This window comes from Taudactylus pleione, unplaced genomic scaffold (genome assembly GCF_031769625.1).
Source record: "Taudactylus pleione unplaced genomic scaffold, aTauple2 ptg000113l, whole genome shotgun sequence".
Lineage (NCBI taxonomy): Eukaryota > Metazoa > Chordata > Amphibia > Anura > Myobatrachidae > Taudactylus > Taudactylus pleione.
Genome location: NW_028284515.1, coordinates 13,955,648 through 13,978,395, shown reverse-complemented (window position 1 = coordinate 13,978,395; position 22,748 = coordinate 13,955,648). Strand labels below are relative to the sequence as shown.

The window sequence follows — 22,748 nt, the reverse complement described above, 5'->3', positions numbered from 1 at the left end:
TCCTTATTTCTCCTAAAATATTACTCGGCTTAGCCTCAATTGTGTTTTAAATGAATTATGAAAGTGCCTTTATTACATTTTTTTGGTGTGAATATTATATATAAGGCATAGTGAACTACTGTACATTTCATACCTTTGGTCCAGGAGAAGGTAGGAAAAGATAATGTGAGCAGCTCAAGATGTATAATGCTGGAAATTGCATATTCAAGCTGTTACGCACTCAGGGCAGATTCAATTACCCTTCGGTTGTGATGCATGGTCTCTCCTCTCTGGTACAGTGCCCGGAGCTATTCAGTTAGAGACAAGCAGCCCCAAGGCAGCAGTTAGCACTGATTTCCTCTTGCACCCTCTGGAGATGCGAGCAGAAATCAGCATTACCTGTTGTCTCAAGGCTGCTCAGTATTCCGGGTCTAATAGTCCTGTATGATAGAGGGAGACATAGCAGGTAGACGTAGCATGGGTTACCGGTTCTTTTACTCACATTTCAACATTATTCTACTTTCATGCAGTATTTTGCTGATGCTAATGATGCAGATTCGTGGCTGAGAGAACGCCTGCCGCTTCTTACCAGTGAGGACTATGGGAAAGACGAGTCCAGCGCTGAAGCCATACTGCAGCGACACCTACGGCTTGAGAAAGAGATTGCAGCCTATGGCATGGAAGTTAGGAGGCTCGGAGACCAGGCTCAGACATTAGCTAACAAAGCACCTATGATTGTATGTAGCTTTTTGTAATTTGTATCTCACCACAAACAACTACAATATTAGAATAATAGCAAATAATCCATTAAGCTCCATATAGTTTATGCTGGTTTATTTCACAAGCATTTCAGTATGTATGGTTTTGGCACTTTCCCTTATAGTAAGCCAGACTTCACCTTTTCAAGCGACACTATCAAAATTATTACATTTGTTTAAACATAGAACATTGTGCAAACCAGCTGATCAAATGGTTTGTTCACTGGGCGTGATGTATCATGCATCGCATATTGTATGCAATACAGTACATCCCGCCAATCATCGCATGCATAGCAGAGTTTGTGAATACCGTATGCATGAATGAATGAGGACACAAACACAAAGCACAGCATTGTGAGGACTTCCGGGCTCTGCCAACCTGCATATGTGCAAGCTGCGGGGCAGGATGGGAGGGCAAGGGAGAGAGTACAGAGCGGATTTGGGAAAAGGAGCCCATAGACTTCTATAGGGAACACTATCTATAGTTTGCGTTGACTATCGAGCACTAGCTCCGGAAAGTTTAGTTGTCTGGAGCTTGATGCATACCGGAACGTAGCAGCTCTAAAGAATTCTATGGGGTCTGCAGTCCAGGTGGGCTGCAGCGGATATTTCCGATATCCATTGCGGACCACTTTAATGCATATAGGGATTGTGGCATACTGCAGTTTTCGGAAGTTTGTCCGCATTTTTATAGTTAATACATCCTGCTCATTGTCTGAAAAACAGTCTGGATCATTCGGCTTAGTTATCAAACCTGCCCGATCCACCTGCCCATTATTCAGCCAACTACAGCCTGTGAATAGAGATAGCCTCCATACATCTTCCAATGGTTATCGGCCCACCACTCACCACCATGCATGTTGGTTGGTCGCCGCCAGGGCTGGCTCCAGGGGTCGGAGCACCCTGTGCCGGCCCTCTCCAGTGTGCCCTATGCTTGCGCGTGGTGTAGAAAGTGGGGGTGTGGTCTAATTACCATAGGCCACACCCCCTATGATGTTATTAGGGGCGTGCCCGCCTCCAAATTACGTCAGGCTGTGGGGAGCCTGGATAGCTGGGTTTCCCACCAGCCCCTCTCCCGGCACTGACTGGATGTCGCTCGCATGCGCGCAGCATCCATTCAGAGTCTCCGGGGTCCGGCACCGCCACACAGCTGCGGCAGTGGGGGTTCCGAACCTCCCGCTTTGACCACCAGCAGGCCACTTCGGCCCACGGGTGGAACAGCGGGACAGTACTGTCCCGCTGAAATAGGGTTGTTCGGGAGGGGTGCTCACTCTATGGGTGGCGCCCCTGTGCGACCGCACAGGTCGAACACCCCTAGAGCCGGCCCTGGTCGCCGCACTATCATGCAGTCTATGGCCAGCTTTTCTTTTCTTTATTAATAGAATGTACAGAAGAAAAAATAACAGTCATGTCAGCAACGTCTGTACATAACTGAGGTATATACAATAAGTATAGAAACATGGGAGAAAATGGTAGCATGAGAGGAGTCAGAAAGATGGCTCCGTATGAACATACATAATAAAGATAGAGGGGTTAGCTTCCCAGGTGAGAATCTCAGTTGGCAAAGAAAAAGATAAGTAGGGTCACTTCAGGGAGGTAAGAGGGAGGAGGATTTGTGGGTCATCCAACTGGAGCCAGGTCACATAGCACATGGTCTTCCTGCAGGTATGAATTTTCCTATAAAGTCTAGGGGGCAAATAGTATATAACATTTCTTCGGATTGCAACAAACATCTTAGTATGAAGTTCTTTATGGAGAGAGGCCTTTACCTAGTCCATACAGAATACAAAAGAGAGTTTAGAGAGAAACAGGCCCATTGTGGGGTGGTCTTTCTGCCTAGAGCTATCCCCTGAAAAGAGGGTAGGGCTTGAAAGATATGGAGGGGGTTGAGGGCTAAATCTTAAAGTAAAGGTGAGAGAGGACAACCCCGATGGGCTGCGCTAAACATTGTAACCTCCCCAGCAAGAGAGCCAAGAACATTAAAAATGGAACATGGAGAGGTATATAAAAAGTTAATAGAGCAGAAGAAATTCGTTCCAAATGCCCTCTCTGAGCATATTAATGATTTATTAGTTCTCTTTAGCAGTCTGGAAACTCACTAATCAATGATTTGACAAAGTCTTTTCTCCAAGTCCTCTCAATCTGCTTTTTAATAATACAGATTTTCCTATGGGTCTCTTTGTCGTCATTTGAACCATGGCTGAACGGCAGTATATGATTTCTTCCTCATATCCCTCGAAAACAATTTTTCTACCAATTCGTCCAGTTGAGACACTTGCATAAGGTTGCTAAGAAACATTTAATACACAAACCCATCACCACTTGTAAATCCTTGCTCTTATGACAAGCTAACACTAATGGAACAGTGTCTATTTTATTCTCTGAACTTTCGTTTTCACTGACACTCCTAAAACTTCATGGTAGGAGTCTCTGGATGATTAGGACTGGGAGCAGATATACACTGATGCTGCCTCCAGCTCTATTTGTGTGCAAATTAAGGAAAATGTCCTTAAGATAATATATAGATGGTATTACTGTATGTCCCAACTAGAGTTAATAAAATTAATCCAACCATGTCCAATATAACTGTTGGAGTGATTGTGTTTCGGGAGGCTCTTTCCTCATCATATGGTGGCACTGCAAAGCTCTGCACCTTGTAGCCACTTATTGGGAACATGATTATATCCAACTTCACTGTGTTATTGTTCCGTTCTATCCATAGTTTGTTCTTGTGCCGATTGGAATCCTAGGGGGCAATTGCGTGCACGGAACTAAATGTTTATTTTTGTCCGTATGCTTAGTTGAAGAGCTGTACGTATCTCGTGCCCCCGGACCACCCGTATCAGTATGCTTAGCTTCCTAGCCGTATCATTATCAGCTCATACTTGCACCAACCCTATCTTTGGTGCAAACATCTGTCTAAAAGCAGATGTAATTACACGTACTGTATACACAAGTCTGCATAGCCGTCACCCGTCCACATCCCCAAAATGGAATACATAAACTTCATGTCTAATGTTCCTGGTATGGTAATAAACAGCATGTACATCAGAGGTATTTGTCTATATAAATGCCTCAATATACCCTTCCATGTCTCCGTAAAACCAATATACCAACACATAGAAAATACATCTTCATATAGCTAATACGAATTATTAATAGCCAGTATACATTCACATACATCCATATAGCCAGAATATTTTATGTAAGCAAAACACATCCAATAAAGATTTTCTTTTATCTAATCTTTCTAGCAGCAGGAGAAGAAGCCAGTGATTTTGATGATAACCCAGGAGAGAAGTCGGCCACTAAAAAGAGGATACATACCTGCGACCCACTCAGAGATTAAGGAGCCCAGGCTAGAGCTTCAGATGACCCAGGACAACATTCGAGCTTCACAGAAGGATATAGAAGACTCTTATGAGAACCTTCAACAACTGGCTAAGGTGATATAGCTCTCCACCCCCCAAACAGGTGGTATGGGACCTTTAAACGAGACACACTGAAAGATTGCTGTACCTGGGAAAGCTTCCCATTAGATCACAGGTTCTCAAACTCGGTCCCCCGAAACCCCAAACAGTGCATGTTTTCTAGGTGTCCTCACAGAATCACAAGTGAAATAATTATCTTCACCTGTTAATCTTTTAAATTGTGTCAGTGAGTAATTAAAACACCTGCTGGGTGACCTGAAAAACGTGATCTGGGGTTCTGAGGACAGAGTTCGAGAACCACTGCACTAGATGAAGAAACAGGAAATGTGGAGTACTACTTAGAGATACAATACAATAGGTCCGTACATAAAATCAGTCCTGGAATGCAAATCGCATCCCTCACGAGTGTGCAAAAAGCTCCATGACCAGTTGGTTTGTTGTAAACTCAATCAGACATGAACTGGCATTTTCTAGTCCAGTTTAAAAAACTTAGAGCAAATTTCAAATTGGTTGCAGTGAGGACCATTCCTTTTCCTAGTTTTCATAAATGACCCCCAATGTATTACTTTTATGATGTCCTCTAATTCCCTTTGGAGCTAATTTTCATTTATTAAAAGCACACAAAAAATATATGGGAGTGAGCCTATAGAGTATGCATGACCACCAATACCATGTCCCTCTGTTCACATGTTGTCTTGTACATGTGTTTAATCTGTTGTTACAAGGACCGTGTGAATTTGTACGCATCACTCTGGTGGTTCCTTACTTGTGATACAAGCCTGACAAGATGCTGTGGCTTAGGGGTCTATTTATCAAGCAGTGAAAAGCGTGGAGAAGTGGACCAGTGGAGAAGATGCCCATAGCAACCAATCAGCTCCTACCTATTATTTTATAGACTGTACTTGACAAAAGCTACTTCAAAGCTGATTGGTTGCGATGGGCAACTTCTCCACTGGTTCATTTCTCCACACTTTTCACTGCTTGATAAATAGACCCCTTAGACTCTTGCGGTCTCCGGTTTTCTTATTTATGCTTCAACCACTCATCTCATTTAAAATGTGATGTGTGTTTATTATAATTGGCTGAGTGATTTAATACAGCTATGTTATGATACTTTTGATACATTCAGGCTATGGCTGATGCAGACCAGGTCAGATAGCTGGAAAAGTCTATTTCTGGGTTTTGAACTATATTTGCAATTGATGCATAAGTGCAATATAATTGTGATATAAGTGATTAGCATGCGCACCTGTCTATGCAATGTCAGAAAGGTGATATGGTATATTTGTTTTGTAGAGAAGGAAGAAAGCTTTGGAAGACATAATCCGGCTGTATCAGTTTTATAGTGCTTGTGGGGAATTCCAGTCTTGGATGGATGACAAGGAGAAGATCTTTCAGGCTTTTCAGCCAAACCCAGATAATGTGGAGGTCATGCAGCAAAAGTATGAGGTATGGGCGGGTGGGGGGCCGAGGGGGAAGCAAACAAAAAATCTAAAACAAATAAAGAATAAACTTTTAAAGGTTGAATCTCAGGATTCCTTCTGGGTTTTTTTTGTAATGCTGACTTTGTATTAACTCGCAAGGTTTATATGTGACATTTTGCATTCCTCTATCTTGTATTAGCATTATTTTTGTGAGTTAATAAAATCTTACCTTTTAGAATGTCATGCAGAAATATCAGCACAAATGATTAGACATTATTTGTCTGAATTGATATTGAAAACATAAGAAACTGCAGTTATGGTGTACTGTGTGTGTGTACATATGTGTATATATATATATATATATATATATATATATAACTCCACAGTTCTGCCAGCACTCTGCACAATGATGTCGCAACTTGATCCTGTGCCAGAATTAGAAATAACGTACACATCCAAATGATAAACGGCACTAGGACACTGGTATGAAAAAACAGTAGTTTGTATTGAACAAAAAAAATAAATATGTGTGTGTATATATGTATATGTATATATATATATATATATATATATATATATATATATATATATACACGTGTGGGTTATTCCATGTCAAGTAGACCAATTTTGAAGATTGTCCCCACCAAATTTTCATTCATATGCAAGAGTAGCAAAACTATGGCCCTCAAAGAGGGGGTGGGTGTTTTGCTACTGTTGTATAGTCTGAACGAAAGTTTTCCCAAAGCTAGTCTGACATCTATGCCGTCCTTTATGTAAACTTTTATGACTATTGGAGATGGTCAGGTGGGGACCCCTGGTCCACTTGACATGGAATGACCCGTGTGCCAAAACAATCTACACATGTGATCCATTGTCATACTGTAATTAACATACACAAAAGTTTACCCATACATTTTTCAAAATGGATGCTCTTATGTAGACTTTTTTTGTTCCAGAACTTCCTGACTGATCTTGCAGCTGGGAAAGCACGTATAGATGAGATTAACAACATGGCTGATCAACTGGTCAAAAGCGCTCCTGACAAGAAGAATGAAATTCAGAACCACCAGAGAAATATCCATAATAGGTATACAATCTTCACTGTGATTGGTTGGGGATGGCCACGTCTGGTCTACTCCGGTCCAATGATCCCTTATCTTTTATCCAGAGCCTCTTTATGAACCACAGCTCCCTGCGGTTCTCTGTGCTCCACTTCTCTTCCCCTCCCAGTGGGAAACAACGCTTTCCAGGGTGGTTCATATTGTCTGTAGAGTCAATTCTGAGTAGATAGATCCAGTTCTGAGAAAGAATCATTCTCTCACTCAGCTGGAACCGTCTAGAAGTCCTGAAAGAGCAGAAAGGTGCTGAGCTAATAGGTTTGGCTGACGTGAAGACCTTCCTCCAGAACTGTCAGAATATGGAAATACTTATACAGGAGAAAATAAAAGAGATGGAGGATTCAGAGCCATCTGGAAACCTAGAGTCAGAGGAACGTAAACTGAATGCACATGAGAGGGACATCGAAGTATTGGAGAGAAAAATTGCCTATCTAAAGAGTATGGAGGAATCGTAAGTATGGGTTACAGAGGAGATTATATAAGCAATAGCCTTTGGGCTTTGTATTGTTTTTTTTTTTCTGTCTTTTCATTTATTCTTTTCCTCCCCATTCTCTTCCCTTTGTGGGTCTCCACATCTCTCTCCTCCCCTCTTTCTCCTTTGGCTATCTCTGCCTCTCTTTCCCCATTCCCAGCCTCTATTAACTTGTTGTTGGGTGTTTGTGGAGGCTGCTATGTTCTGTAGTATAGTCTGTATAGATGTGGAGTCTGGACCGTAATATCCATGGGAACACTTTGTGCAGGTTAGGTCCGAAGTGTGCCAATGTGGTGACATAATTTTGATCAGAATGTAAGGTCAGATTAAATGAAGGGTTGTATCCACTAGGACCCGTTCCAGCAGATTCTGACTGTTAACTGCTGAAGGCAGATTATGCCGGCAGTCTATGGAGGTGCCAGCGGAGCGTCTGATTCATAGATTTCGCAAAGCTGATATTTACACTCATCTAGCGATTGTTTGCTATTGCGCATGCGTGAATACCACACTGCGCACACGCAGCAGTTGCATTGCGATTACGTGTGTACAGAGGAACCACATGCAAAGTGAGTGACAGGTAGCGTTTGGGGTTGGTAACGGGATGGCTAGGCAAACGCAGGTGTGACTGACCGTTTAATCGCTGTTTAATGAGTGTGCATAAATTACCCATTGTGATCCTCATTCACAGCATGACAGCTCTCTGCGTGTCAGGAGAGCTGCAGTGTTTGCGGCTGGTCAGACTTGTCTTGCGTGATGCGTGGGTGCCCGATGTGCGTCCGTGTTACCAATGTTTACGCTGTTGGACGTCGTCAGACGGATATGAGAAGGCAGCAGCGGGCGTCCCTATGCTCGGCTGTGCTTAGCATATTTTAGCAACTGTGATCCTTGGGAGAATGCAGCTGCGACTGCATTAGCGTACATCACGGAATCCGGCGCAGAATCTGGCCACCGTAACTTAAATGCGCAACGCAAGTTGCAAATGGCTGCATGTTCGGAGCTACAGTAAATGCGGCCCCAGACTGCACCTTCTCACGGCCAATTAAATCAACTTTTTAGTATGTACACACATTGATATAAATAAATAAATAAATAAATATATATATATATATATATATATATATAATATATATTTCAGAGAAACCGTTACTCCAGAGAGGGAGGCTATGTCACCCTTTTCTGTAACATGTCACCCATACCAAGATATATTAATTTCTAATCTGTCAATTCAGTTGTTGGGGGACAAATACTTCTATTAATTTTTGATGTTTTTGAAAAAGACCTCTACATAGATAAATTAATTGATTGATTGGTTAACTGGCTGATGGGCTGACAGACGTAATATTGTGAAGCGGTTTTGCTCATGGTGTTGAATAATGCTTCCTTTCAGGATGAGGGAAACAAACCCACAAGAAAGCTTAGCCATCAGGAAGCAGATTGAACAAATGGAAAAGCTTCTTGGAAAGCTGAAAGGAGAGGCTCAAGAGAAAAAGGACCTACTGCAAAAGGGCAGAGAGCAGAAGAAATACCTGAAGGAGAGTCACAGACAGATGCTCTGGGTGCAAGACATAAAGGAAAAGCTGACAAGTGAGGAAATGGGTACTGATGTGGCATCTGCTGAGCAGCTCCTCAGGGATCACCTATATCTTCTCAAAGAGATCCAGGGTCAGCGAGACAGGTGAGGGGCTCCAGCAGAGCCATGAGATCCAACAAACTGACTTTCAGATGATTTAATATATTCATTTGTTGATGTTTTTTTCTTGCAAATTAGAATTATTGAACTCCAGGAAATGGGTCAGAGTGCCTTACAGTCCAATAACAACCCCGAAGTGGGCAATTCCTTAGTGAGCCTCACCCAGGGATACAATGACCTCAGCGATTTGTGGCTGGAGAGAAAAGTCAAGCTTGAACAGGGTTTGGAGCTGCAGCAGTTTTTGAGAGAAGCTGACAGCATTAACGCCGCCATCTCCAGCCATGAAGCATTTCTGCGGGTGGACGATCTTGGGGTAAGACTGTGCTGACGGGGGCTTCCATCATTCTTCATACAGAAGAAAGGGACACAAATGTGGCCTGAGGGTTGCTAAAGCCATAAAATCCATCCCATGCTTTTTTTAAATTATATCCTTAAACTGTTATAGGAACTTATTCCCCTTGTCCAGGAGTTTACGTTATGGAAAAATTAGTATTATGGCATTGTCATAGCACATAAGTGACTATTGGCAATACACACTATAGGTTACTGTGCTACGATTGGGAGGATTTGCAAGATATGGTACATTTTTAGATCTAACTGGTGAAAATTCTTGAACTAATCGTACAATTAAACTACCTCTCAGGTGAACTTTATAGAAAAATTCAATTGCCCTACCCAAAAAGGGCACATTTTTATATTATACTGAACATTTTCCAGCATTGTGATTGGTACATGGCTGTCAGTGCTTGCAATACTACATGTGTCTTTTTTTTAACATATTATCATTGGAGCATGACGTATTCGCCAATCCCATGCCATTGGGTACTTTCTTAACGTATGCCTGAGCATAGTCAATACACAAGTAGTATAATCACAAGATAAAATCACTCTGGAAATAACTGTCCATTAAACAAAAACAATGAAAAGTTAAAATAAACAAAAACTGATGCTTTTACATTGTCTCAAAGTTTCTAGTACATGGGTGTGGTGTAATAGATCTACATGAAAAAAGCAGACAATGTCTAGATAGACACCAGATGTTAGACAGTATAGGTCGACAGGGACAAAAGATTGGCACGCTACAGGTCGACATGGAGATGGTTTACAAATACAGTAGTCCACAGGGTCAAAAGTTCGCCATGAAAATGGTCGCCTTAATTTTTTTTGTTTTCTAACCCTAATCTTCACCCTATCCCTTCCCTTGGTGCCTATCTCTAACTCTTCCTCCTGGTGCCTAACCATAAACGTCGGGTTAGGTGTCTAACCCTAAATGGCCCTTCTAGTGTTTAACGCTTCGGTAACCTAACCCTAACCGTCATGGTAAGTGCTTATCCCTCCAGTAAGTGCCTAAGCCTAAAAACATAAAATGTGAACCATTTGTGTGTCACCATTTTCATGTTGACCTTTGACCTGGTAACCATTTGTACCCGTCAACCTTATTCCATGTTGACCTTTAGTGTGTCGACATTTTGTCCCTGTCGACCTATTGTCTGTCTAATATCTGGTGTCTATCTAGACATTGTCGACTTTTTTCATGTCAATCTACAGTCCGGCATCCCTAATAAATGACCCTTTACATAGTGATGTATAGTGATATATTATTTGGAGTTTCTTAAACATTAAAACCCAGAAATAACAGTATATTCAATTTATTTTGCCCTCTCTGTCCCTTTACTGCTGACAGACAGAGCATATTATACCTGAAAAAAATGGAAGGTTGATTAAAGAGTACGGGATAATAATAGTAAAGTGCAATCTGTGCGCATGAAGCATGTTCAGGCTACTTTTAAGACTTTAGCTGTTTCTTACCCATTTAGCATTTTGTCATTGATTTATTCTGTGTGTTCATTCTGCTGCTTCTCAGGACCAACTAGATACAGTCCAGAGCCTTCTAAACAGGCACAAGCAGTTTGCGAAAGTGCTGGATTCGCTCGAGAACCGAGTGAATGGTCTACAGACGAATGGAGAGACGCTGGTGGGGAATGGTCACTTTGCCAGTGCCTTGTAAGGATTTCCACTTCAGCAATATGCATACTGTATGGTGCTGCACTACTGCCTGTAAAGTAACAAGATTCATGCTATAAATAATTCAGTCAAATTACTGGTAATCAGCATTTATGACTTCAGAACATTTTAGAGTGCCTAGCAACAATTATTTGCTAGTGGTCCGCTTAATTGCTGTCCCTTAGGACCTTTCAGGCATCAGCAGTAGCTTGCCATCCACAGCAATATCTGAAAGCATCAGTAATAGTGGTTTCCAAAAGACAAGTTTTTAGAACTTCCTAAATTCCTCTGCAGGATAAAACAGAGGGTGTCAGATACACAGAAGCGATATGGTAGCTTGGACCAAAAAGCCGAAGGAAGACAAAAATGCCTCTTGGACTCCTTGAAACTTCAGGTTAAGTGTCATAGCCTTATTCATTTGCTTGTTTTTGTTGAATATGCTAATGTTATATAATCACAATTTTTAAATGTTTGATATCATCCGTCTTAGAATACCATTGTTCTAAGACCTTGTCAATATTGAAAGTCATTTAGCTTGATGAAGGCCTGTCTAATATGTCCACCTGCTTTGTCTTGCTGTCACTATGGCGGAGATGCATTAAACCTTCTAAAGAGGACAAGTTACCCATAGCAATCAATTGGCTTATAGCTATCATTTATCAATTGCATTCTATAATATATATATATATATATATTTATTTAACTCCATAGAAACATACTTTATCTTCCCATCTACATAGGAGTTTAACCGAGATGTCACAGAGCTACTGGTGTGGATGGAGGAGAAGTATAAGATTGCCCTGGATGAGTCATATCGGGACCCAACCAATATCCTTCGTAAGCTGAAGTGGCATGAAGCAGCTGAGCGAGAGATGAAGGCCAATCAAGTGCGCTTTGAAGACTTAGTGAAGGTCTGTACATAAAAGGTTATTTTCCAGTAATATAAAAATTCAGGAAAAAAATAAATATAATTAATAGCGGTCATTCTTGTTGAATAATAACATCTTAAAAACTTTCCTATCCATAATTCTCATTTGTATAAGTTTAAAAATCTTGGCCAGACATATAAACTGAATTACAGGTACAATTTGGCATCTAGACAAATGGCTGCTACTTTATCAGTAATAGAGCCACACTGTAAGATAGTAGTTCTGTGACAGAAGTGTGGTGACACTATATTCCATTCTGTGACAGAACAGTAGTGGCTCTAAATTCCATTCTGTGACAGAGCTGTAATGGTACTATATTCCATTCTGTGACAGAACAGTAGTGGCTCTAAATTCCATTCTGTGACAGAGCTGTAATGGTACTATATTCCATTCTGTGACAGAACTGTAGTGGTACTAAATTCCGTTCTCTGACAGAACTGTAGTGGTACTAAATTCCGTTCTGTGACAGACCTGTAGTGGTACCAAATTCCATTCTGTGACAGAACTGTAGTGGTACTAAATTCCATTCTGTGACAGAGCTGTAGAGGTACTAAATTCCATTCTGTGACAGAAATGTAGCGGTACTAAATTCCATTCTGTGACAGAGCTGTAGAGGTACTAAATTCCATTCTGTGACAGAAATGTAGCGGTACTAAATTCCATTCTGTGACTAAGGGGGAGATGTACTAAAGGGGAAAATGCGGTAAAACCCCCAAAAATGCAGTTTTCATGGGTTTTACCGCATTCCCCATATGCACTAAGCAGCAGATTGCGATGCGATGCATTCTGCTGCTTTGCATTGCTAGGTAACGCCATCTTTAGGTGGCGTTACCCAATAGAAGCATATGGGCTTCTTAACGCGATCGGATCCCTCCCATGAGCCTCCGTGGCCCGTGTCCTTCTACGCATGCGGAGAAGGACTTCTGGGTGTTCAACCCGGAAGTCCCTCTGCCCGGCAGCTTCATAAAGGACAGCTCTTATCGGGAGAGCTGTCCTTTGCGAAATCCTTAGTACATAATGCGGTAATGAACGGCGGTATGTACACGAAGGCAGGGGGGATGTACCGCATCGCGGAAGCGATGCTTAACACAGCTCCCCCTAAATTCTAATCTGTGACAGAACTGTTATGGTACTAAATTCCATTCTGTGACAGAACTGTAGTGGTACTAAACTCCATTCTGAGACAGAGCTGTAGTGGTACTAAATTCCATTCTGTGATAGAACTGTGGTGGCACTATATTCCGTTCTGTGACAGAACTGTGGCTCTATATTCTGTTCTGTGGCAGAACAGAAGCAGTACTATATTCTCTTCTGAGATAGAACTGTGGTGGAATGGCATTGTATTGTAATCTGTGGCAGAACTGTAGGGGCGCTATTTCCCATTCTGTGGTAGAACTATATTGTATTCTGTAGTAGAACTGTAGGGGCGCTATTTCCCATTCTGTGGTAGAATTGTGGTAGCACTATATTGTATTCTGTGGCAGAACTGTAAGGGCACTATTTCCCATTCCATGGTAGTACTGTGGTAGCCCTATATTGTATTCTGTGGCAGAACTGTAAGGGCGTTATTTTCCATTCTGTGGTAGAACTGTGGTAGCACTATATTGTATACTGTGGTAGAACTGTAGGGGCGCTATTTCCCATTCTGTGGCAGAACTGTAGGGGCACTATATTGTATTCTGTGTTAGAACTGTATTTGCGCTATTTCCCATTCTGTGATAGAACTGTAGTAGCACTATATTGTATACTGTGGTAGAACTGTAGGGGCACTATATTGTATACTGTGGTAGAACTGTAGGGGCACTATATTGTAGAACTGTAGTAGCACTATATTGTATACTGTGGTAGAACTGTAGTAGCACTATATTGTATACTGTGGTAGAACTGTAGTAGCACTATATTGTATACTGTGGTAGAACTATATTGTATACTGTGGTAGAACTGTAGGGGCACTATATTGTATACTGTGGTAGAACTGTAGATGCGCTATTTCCCATTCTGTGGTAGAACTGTGGTAGCACTATATTGTATACTGTGGTAGAACTGTAGGGGCACTATATTGGATACTGTGGTAGAACTGTAGGGGCACTATATTCCATTCTGTGGTAGAACTGTAGATGCGCTATTTCCCATTCTGTGGTAGAACTGTAGTAGCACTATATTGTATACTGTGGTAGAACTGTAGGGGCACTATATTGTATACTGTGGTAGCTGTAGATGCGCTATTTCCCATTCTGTTGTAGAACTGTAGTAGCACTATATTGTATACTGTGGTAGAACTGTAGGGGCACTATATGGGATACTGTGGTAGAACTGTAGGGGCACTATATTCCATTCTGTGGTAGAACTGTAGATGCGCTATTTCCCATTCTGTTGTAGAACTGTAGTAGCACTATATTGGATACTGTGGTAGAACTGTAGGGGCACTATCTTCCATTCTGTGGTAGAACTGTAGATGCGCTATTTCCCATTCTGTTGTAGAACTGTAGTGGCACTATATTGTATACTGTGGTAGAACTGTAGGGGCACTATATTCTATTCTGTGGTAGAACTGTAGATGCGCTATTTCCCATTCTGTTGTAGAACTGTAGAGGCACTATATTGTGTACTGTGGTAGAACTGTAGGGGCACTATATTGTATACTGTGGTAGAACTGTAGATGCGCTATTTCCCATTCTGTTGTAGAACTGTAGTAGCACTATATTGTATACTGTGGTAGAACTGTAGGGGCACTATATTGGATACTGTGGTAGAACTGTAGGGGCACTATATTCCATTCTGTGGTAGAACTGTAGATGCGCTATTTCCCATTCTGTTGTAGAACTGTAGTAGCACTATATTGGATACTGTGGTAGAACTGTAGGGGCACTATATTCCATTCTGTGATAGAACTGTAGATGCGCTATTTCCCATTCTGTTGTAGAACTGTAGTGGCACTATATTGTATACTGTGGTAGAACTGTAGAGGCACTATATTGTATAATGTGGTAGAACTGTAGGGGCACTATATTGTATACTGTGGTAGAACTGTAGGGGCACTTAATTCCATTCTGTGGTAGAACTGTAGATGCGCTATTTCCCATTCTGTGGTAGAACTGTAGTGGCACTATATTGTATACTGTGGTAGAACTGTAGTAGCACTATATTGTATACTGTTGTAGAACTGTAGGGGCACTATATTCCATTCTGTGGTAGAACTGTAGGGGCACTATATTGTATTCTGCGGAAGACCCCTTCATCATAAATACAAACTAAACTGAAATATACTAAAACATTATAGGGTAAAAAGAAATAAATTATACCCTGCTATTTTGATAATGAATCTTTAATCGTCAATAGTTTGGGATATCCCTGTTCGCAATTGGTTCTGAATGATTTTGGATTTGTTGTATCATTTGTCAATATGTTGACTGTGACATGACTGCACTTTAGTGTCTTGCTCTGTCTTCATCTTGTGATAGATTGGAAAGCAGCTGCTGAAAGAAGATCATTATGCGAAAAACTCTATCCAGTCCAAGATGTCTGAAGTCATAAGGAAGTGGGAGGAGCTAAATAGCAAGATGTCTGAGAGAGGAGACAAGCTGAGGCAGGCTGGACAGCAGGAACAACTGATGGAGCTGCTGCAGGTCAGTCCAACTACTTTTAGGGCTCCTCACCCTAAAATACCAGTTGATCTGGTATTAGAAGGTGACTTATACAATTCAAAAACATATGTGAAAAAGTTCCCTTGCATTAACCACTTCTAAGGATGTCATCAGGGGCTGCTTTAGACATCATTAGGTCCTGGTGCCAAGTAAACTAAGCTGAGCCATATCTGCTGGTAAGCATAATATGCTGAGCCATAGCTAGCTCCGAGTATTATATGAAGAGCCATATACACCTGTTAGGTTCCACTCAGAGATGATATCAGCTTACTGCAATTGTTTGCTGCCCTGCACAGGCTGATACATGTCTGGGAACCTGTCGGACATTAGGAATCACTGAGTTGGAGGAGTGTGCACAATAACTTTGTCCTATGTGCCTAAGGGGTCTATTTACTAAGCAGTGTTAGGAGACAGAGTGAAAAGTGATAAGAAAGTGATAAGGTGCCAGCCAATCAGCTCCCAACTGTCATCTCACAGGCTGTGTTTGAAAAATGACAGTTGGGAGCTGATTGGCTGGCACCTTATCACTTTCTAATCACTTTTCACTCTGTCTCCTAACACTGCTTAGTAAATAGACCCCTAAGCCTAATATACAGCACCATATCTAGTACCAAGTTTACTATGCAGAGCTATATCTGATACAATGTGATATATACATAGCCACATCTAGTGCATACTTGCCGACAATCAGCTCCCTCCTTCCGGGAGGGAGCTGATTGTCGGCTAACAGCGGGGGGCGTGTCTGAATATCTGTGACACATTGGGGATGGAGTCGGGGTGTGGCCACACGATTGCGTCATCATGGCCCTGCCCCCTCTTCACAATGTCATTATTTTCGGCACTGTGAAGCAGGGGGCGGGGCCACGTTGACACAATTCAGCGCGAATCGCGTCACTGGCTTCAACGCTGTGGGGATTTCCAGTGTATTCTGGAGGGAGGTCGGGAGGGTTGGGGAATGTCGGGAGGCTTGCCTGCCTATCCGGGGGGCTTGGAGCGGCACCCGAAAATCGAGAGGCTCCCGGCCAAATCGGGAGGGTAGGGAAGCCTGATCTAGTGTCACGTAATATCTAATATGCAGAGATATATCAGGTGCTAGGCAGCTATTTACTGACCCTTGCATGATGGACAATATCTCCATCTGATCCAGGCACCTTAATTGCTGTCCGGCCATGCAATGCTTAGAAAAGCAATCAGCCTATTGGTTCTGCATCATCTCCACTGAAACCAGAGCAGCTGTTAAGCCAGTGTGTCTCAGCAGCCTGAAGCTGTTCTGAAACCAGGCAGATGGGAGGAATCACTGTGAATTTAGGAAGGGGAGCATTGACAGCAGATGCTGCCCATAACTGTTATTAAGCCTGACCTCCTTCCTTTTTCCTAAACTGCCAAGCGCTGACCCTTAGTTTCTTTGAAGAAGTTAATAGTAGGATATCTGGTGCTTATAGAAAGTAATTTTATCAGGTATAAAAGGTCAACAGTATAAATGTCAATATTCTGAAGGCCGACTGGTTCTGAATGACGACCGTAAAAAAGATCAACATGGTCATTAGATTGACCATCATTCTGTAGATATGTATTTAGATCAACAGAGTTAAATAGTCGACAGTCCAAGTATTGACATTTAACATTTTGCCACATTTTTTTGTTGTTATTTTAGCCTAACCCAACCCTAAACCTAACCCTAAAAATCATTAAAAAAAAAACGTGTCAACATGTTAATTTTCAACCATTTAACACTGTCGACCTAAATACATGTCTACAGAATGATGGTCGGCCTATTTACCATGTCGACCTTTTTACTGTCGACATTCAGAATGTTGGCCTTTTTATTGTTGACCAATTGACCAGTATCCAATTTATCCCACTACCACAGGTTGACCTTACCAGAGGACTTGTTGGGGCAGCTTTTTCATTTAAAAGTCCAGAATAGTAATGAAACAAACTTTCCTTCAAATACAAGAGACCTCCATGTCTCTACTTGCCTGTCCAATAGACCCCATGTAGATCCAGCTACTTTCTTTTTTACATGAGTGCTGGATGTATTAAATCCCATATATGATAACGAGTGTGCATTAATACTGTATTTATGACACTTTAGTATTAGAGTATCTTGCCTCCCTGCCCTTTCCTCCCCTGACCGGATCTCTTGCAGGGCAATGAGGAGGCCAAGAGAGTAATATTTAAAAAATCCTATCACAACAGACCAATAAGTTGATCCTCCATATAAACCCCAGTCTTATACCATGTAAATGAACGAAAATACTTCCAGATACCCCATAGTCTCTGTAGAAACATCTTCATATAAGTCAGGGATGGGGATTCTCCTGCCTGGAGGCCGTATAAGGCCCTCGGAATCATTTGGTCTGGGCCTCTGAGCTTTTTTCTGCTAGCCTCATCTGGCTAGCAGGGTGCCTAGAATTACACCCCGCAGCCAGAATCTATGCAGCAGTGCCGCCTGGAGCGCCCTTAGGATGCTTCAGACGGTCACACCACTGCCCTTACAGCTCCCCGGACCATCCTCAGGATGCTCCAGGCATTGCTGTAATCACTGGCAATTGTGGCCCTGCCCCCTTGTGATGTCACGTGGAAGGGGCGTGGCCTGCACCAGGCCCGCGAATAATGTTATATATATCAAAATGGCCCTCGGTAGAAAAAAGGTTCCCCACCTCTAATATAAGTGGATGCAGGAACTTATGGGGCTTATATGTGTGATTGATGTATGTGTGTAATAAATCTTTACTAGTCACGGTGTGTGTTTCATGTCTTTATTTAACAATTTATTTTGCAGTGGGGGTACGGGTGCCGGCCGCCTGCTGGCACTTGCAGTTCCACAAGTGCCAAAGGGCAGGCATGCTGGCACCTGTAGTCCCACTATAAAATACAATAGTTTAATTCTATTCTTCACTTTAGTACCCACCGCTCCAGGGGTATGGGGAAGAGCCCCGGGCTTCAGACCAAGCCTGGGGTTCGGGAGAGTAGGGACCCCTTTTTTAGGGGTGATAACGCTTTGACCCTGGAGACCCGGTAATAGGGTCTCCGGGTTGTGGCATTACACCCCGGTCGTTTTGGCTCCAGTGCTGGTTTTAAATATAGGGGGACCCTTACGCATTTTTTCCCCCCTATATTTAAAACCAGGACTGGCCCTGCAGCCTGGTGCTGGTTTTTAAATTACGATGGAACCCTACTAATTTTGTTCCCCAGAATTTTAGGAACCAGGACTGGCTGACAAGTCCGGGGCTGGTTACGCTTTTGGGGGGTTCCCACGTAAATTTCTTCCTTAAATTAACCCTTAAAGTTAAAAAAACAAACAAACAAGCAGTCTGCACATATTTCACTGATAAGTGCAGCCTGCTTGTTCGGGAGAGAAATTTGGCCGGTGAAATCGGGACTTCAAAACGGACAGGATCGACTAAATACACCATCTATCTAAACGATCCTGTCAAAACCGGGAGCTTGGTAAATTCCCGATTTTTAAAGTGAAAAAAGTGTCCGTTTTTGATCGATCCTATCTGAGTTGAAAAACGGGACAAATCGGGACCAACACAATCTTAGTAAATTTACCCCTAATAGTGTTGCGCTTGCATGAAAGCCAAGTTTTGAGAGCCGTGAAAACGTTCCACATCCTGCGATTATCTGAAGGACTTTTTAAGAGACTAATCTAACAGTTGACTTATGCAGGCCATACATCTACTAGGCAATTCCCTGATACAGGTACCTATCTGCTGATGATCAGCGATTTCTCGAAGGATCGGGTAAATACAACATGTTAAAAATCCCTCGACTCACCAAAAGACATCCCTCCACAAATCCTTAATCAAATTATTTTCCATGACACATACCAATCATGGATCACACTTAATACTTCTCCCTACCTACCTCTTTGGGGAACCCCTCCTTCACTTTCTAATGTTCACTTTCTTACTTGGAAAAAGGCCTCAAAAGTATTTGACCCTGGCTGCAATATAGAACAATTCTCAACCCTACGAGAAAAATTCAAGCTGCCTCAACAACATTTCTTTATGTTTCTCCAAGTGCGTCATATCGCCTCATTACAACTTAACATCAACCCCCCATCAACTTTAGAACCGCATTTATGCGATCATTTGCATTATAAAACGAAGTTTATATACCCTGATATAATCCAATGCTCATACACTCACTAATGGGAGAGGCTGGTTCAGATGTGGCAGAGAGACATCCCTGAAATAAATTCCCCTGCTCTCCTAGTGCAACATAATGATTCAACCTTAAAAGCTTTAGGTTCAGCCTATTCACAAGAAGTACATGCGCGCACTCTGCAGAGGGCATACATTTCACCAGTCCAATATAAACATATAAATCCTTTAAACCAAGGGCAATGCCCCAAATGTCACCACTCGGAAGCAATACTATTCCATTGCTTCTGGTCATGCGGTAAGATACGACGGTTTTGGAATAAAATCCTTAACTTTGCAAAAAACATTCTTACTATACCTTGAAAGGAAGTCCACCCTTCCTGATATAGAGAATGGAATCCTCCGATTCTATAGCAAATGGGGTAGATATATACAGGGCGGGCTCCAGGGGTCTGAGCACCCTGTGCCGGCCCGGTACACAGCGCCCTGTAATCGTGGCAAAATTGGGGGCGTGGCCTCATTTACATAGGCCACACCCATGTGTGATGTTATTTGGATGCGTGCCCGCATGGCACGCCTCCAAATAACGTCAGGCTGGGGGTGAAGCCCAGCCCTCCGTCACTAGCTGGGCTTCCCCCAGCCCTCTGCCATCAGTAAATGGATGCACGCGGCATCCATTTACACTCTGGGGTCCGGCACCACCGCACAGTTGTGGCGGTGGGGGTCCCCAATCTTCTGGTGGCGCCCCTGTGCGACCGCACTGGTCGAACACCCCTAGAGCCGGCCCTGGATATATAGATTCCTTGGAGCTTGACACCCAATCCAAAATATTCAAACTCTTCGAAAACACCGACTGGTTCCTATACCGAAAACTCCTGGCTGAATTGGACAACCATCCTGGCATATAATCTCGCATGGAAACCAATATCTGCCTAATCCCGCACTTTAATTTCCGACAAAAGTACTTTATGAATATAGGCCCTCATTCAGAGCCGCTCGCTATTTGCGGTCGTTCGTTTTCTAAAAAGGGGTGGCTATTCAAATGAACCGTTCGCACTTTGCGGTCTGTTCACGCCTCTAAGTCTGAACGAGCGAGCAAAACATGCGAACGTAAATTTGAAAAATACGCCCCCTGGCCGCTCTCACCATACGTCATGTCCGCTATTTATTAGATTAATCGAGTACATCGACCAGCGTATGAACTGCTCGCTATTCTTGTGGTTGGTTTTTTCAACCACTATTTTGCGAGCAGTTCTGAGTTAAAAAAAACCAAGTGACGTGGTCAATGACGCTGCTGGATTAATTATGCACTCCCTTAAAACGCCCGTTTTGACCTTTAAGCACGCCTGCGATCGGATTTCCACTCCCCGTTTTCAAGCACCTTCCCCTGTTACCACCCACATACGCCTCATTCTGTCACTCAAATTATCAGGCATTCGCTATTTTGCGAGCACATGAATTTCGGCCGCACTGACTGGTTCGCGCATGCGTATAACGATCCGTACGCATGCGCAGTTGGGCAAACATCGCTCGGAGCGAACGAGCTGCCACTTTCAAGTGGCTCTGAATCAGGCCCTATAATTTTACCAGCTGTGTTTGAAAAATGATGGTTAGGAGCTGATTGGTTGGTACTTTATCTCTGAATCAGGCCCATAGTCTCACACACAGCGTCTGCCATCATATTTCACCCCCACCCCCATCCCAGTCTCTTTCCTTTTTATTCCTAAAGTTTAAATGAAAATCTCTCCTCTGAGATCATTTTCTTTAATATTCTTTTTTTTTTCTTCAAAATTATTGAATTTATGATAATTGTATTGTCGATCCAAATATTTCGATATTGCTGCCAATACACCATCGGATCCTATATTCTACTATTTGTCTAATCGTGCTTTATCCAAATTTATTTACCTGTCATATTGGCTATGGTTATGTCTATATCCGATTTATCCTTTGATGTACATCTAAATCTTTTGTATGTATCTCGTTTCAGTTTTCAAAAACGTAATTAAAACAGATTTTAAAAAAATAAAAGAATTCCCCGACTCACCGATTTCCGATCATTTTTGGGTTGGAATCGAGATTGTCCAACATGTTGGATTTTCATGATCACCCCGACCCAGGCATCTGCAGAACGGGGAATTGACCCAATTGATTGCAGATGTATGGGTCCCTTTACAGTTTTCAGTCCACCACTCATTCCCCCACCAGGTGAAAGGTTGAGCCGCCATGCCACGTTGAAGTACAGGATTCACCAGTAATGACAGCTGGCTAAATTTATAAGGGTTTAAGTTGTATTTGTGGCGCATAATAAATAAATCATAATTTGCGCACGGACATAGGAATAGGGTTTTACATCTCTGAATTAGGAATTCCCTGTTCATGAATATGTAAAAAGGCTAAAAGGCTAATGTATGGCAAAAAGCAAATTTTTTTAGAAAGTGGGAGTATATTCTTTCTAATTTTACAGGCAATTTCTCAATTTGCGCAACTGAACAGCATGGTTATAAGCCACCATATTTGGAAAATTCGTGCCATCATTAGTGACTGGTTAATGAAATATAGTTAACATAATGTTGTTCTAAATAGTATTCTTTTTATTGCCAAATTAAAATGTATAAGTGCGTTCCCCATGCACTCTCTGTAAAGCGTCCCTTTCCTCTGAGATCCGTTTTGCAGCTCCTGCCTCCAGAAGATAGATGATTGGCATCAGAGAGCAGCAGTCAGCTGTTGCCATTTACCACCTGTACCATATAAATGGCAAATGCACCAGCATGATACTTGGAACCCATAAAGCGAATGATATCCATCTCAAGATCTTGTTGGGGGAATTTATTTATTTATTTCCTCCAGTTTTCTGCAAAAGGCTTGAATGGTCTGTGCTGATTTAGTTTGCCTGTCCATATGTACTTAATAGAAATAAAAATAAAAAATATTTAGTCTGATGGTATTCCAGGAAAAAATATAAATGTTACTAAAGACCATAAACAAAAAAATCTAAAGATTTTTTTTTTTAATTTTTATTGCTATTTATATATAATTTGCGTTCATTAGTTTAACTTGCACCCAGCTGTTTAAAACCGCTGTCCTATTAGCTACTCGGAGTTACACTTTTTATCATATATTTTATTAAACAAACCTTTTACAGTTAGAATTATATAGAGATCCACAGTAATAGAAAACGGATTGA

The 22,748-nt window shown here is 42.1% G+C and overlaps 1 protein-coding gene across 1 annotated transcript in view; it reads left to right on the top strand.

Annotated features, from left to right (window-relative positions):
* The window catches only part of SPTBN5 (spectrin beta, non-erythrocytic 5), a 273,171-nt gene that overhangs the window by 36,138 nt on the left and 214,285 nt on the right, over positions 1–22,748 (top strand). Inside the window, exons 11-21 of the mRNA XM_088471253.1 lie at positions 510–716; positions 3,992–4,183; positions 5,465–5,617; positions 6,549–6,679; positions 6,919–7,161; positions 8,570–8,857; positions 8,951–9,185; positions 10,737–10,876; positions 11,171–11,270; positions 11,617–11,787; positions 15,267–15,431. Of these exons, the coding sequence (XP_088327379.1) occupies positions 510–716; positions 3,992–4,183; positions 5,465–5,617; positions 6,549–6,679; positions 6,919–7,161; positions 8,570–8,857; positions 8,951–9,185; positions 10,737–10,876; positions 11,171–11,270; positions 11,617–11,787; positions 15,267–15,431 (2,025 nt within the window). The remainder of the gene's footprint in view (positions 1–509; positions 717–3,991; positions 4,184–5,464; positions 5,618–6,548; positions 6,680–6,918; positions 7,162–8,569; positions 8,858–8,950; positions 9,186–10,736; positions 10,877–11,170; positions 11,271–11,616; positions 11,788–15,266; positions 15,432–22,748) is intronic.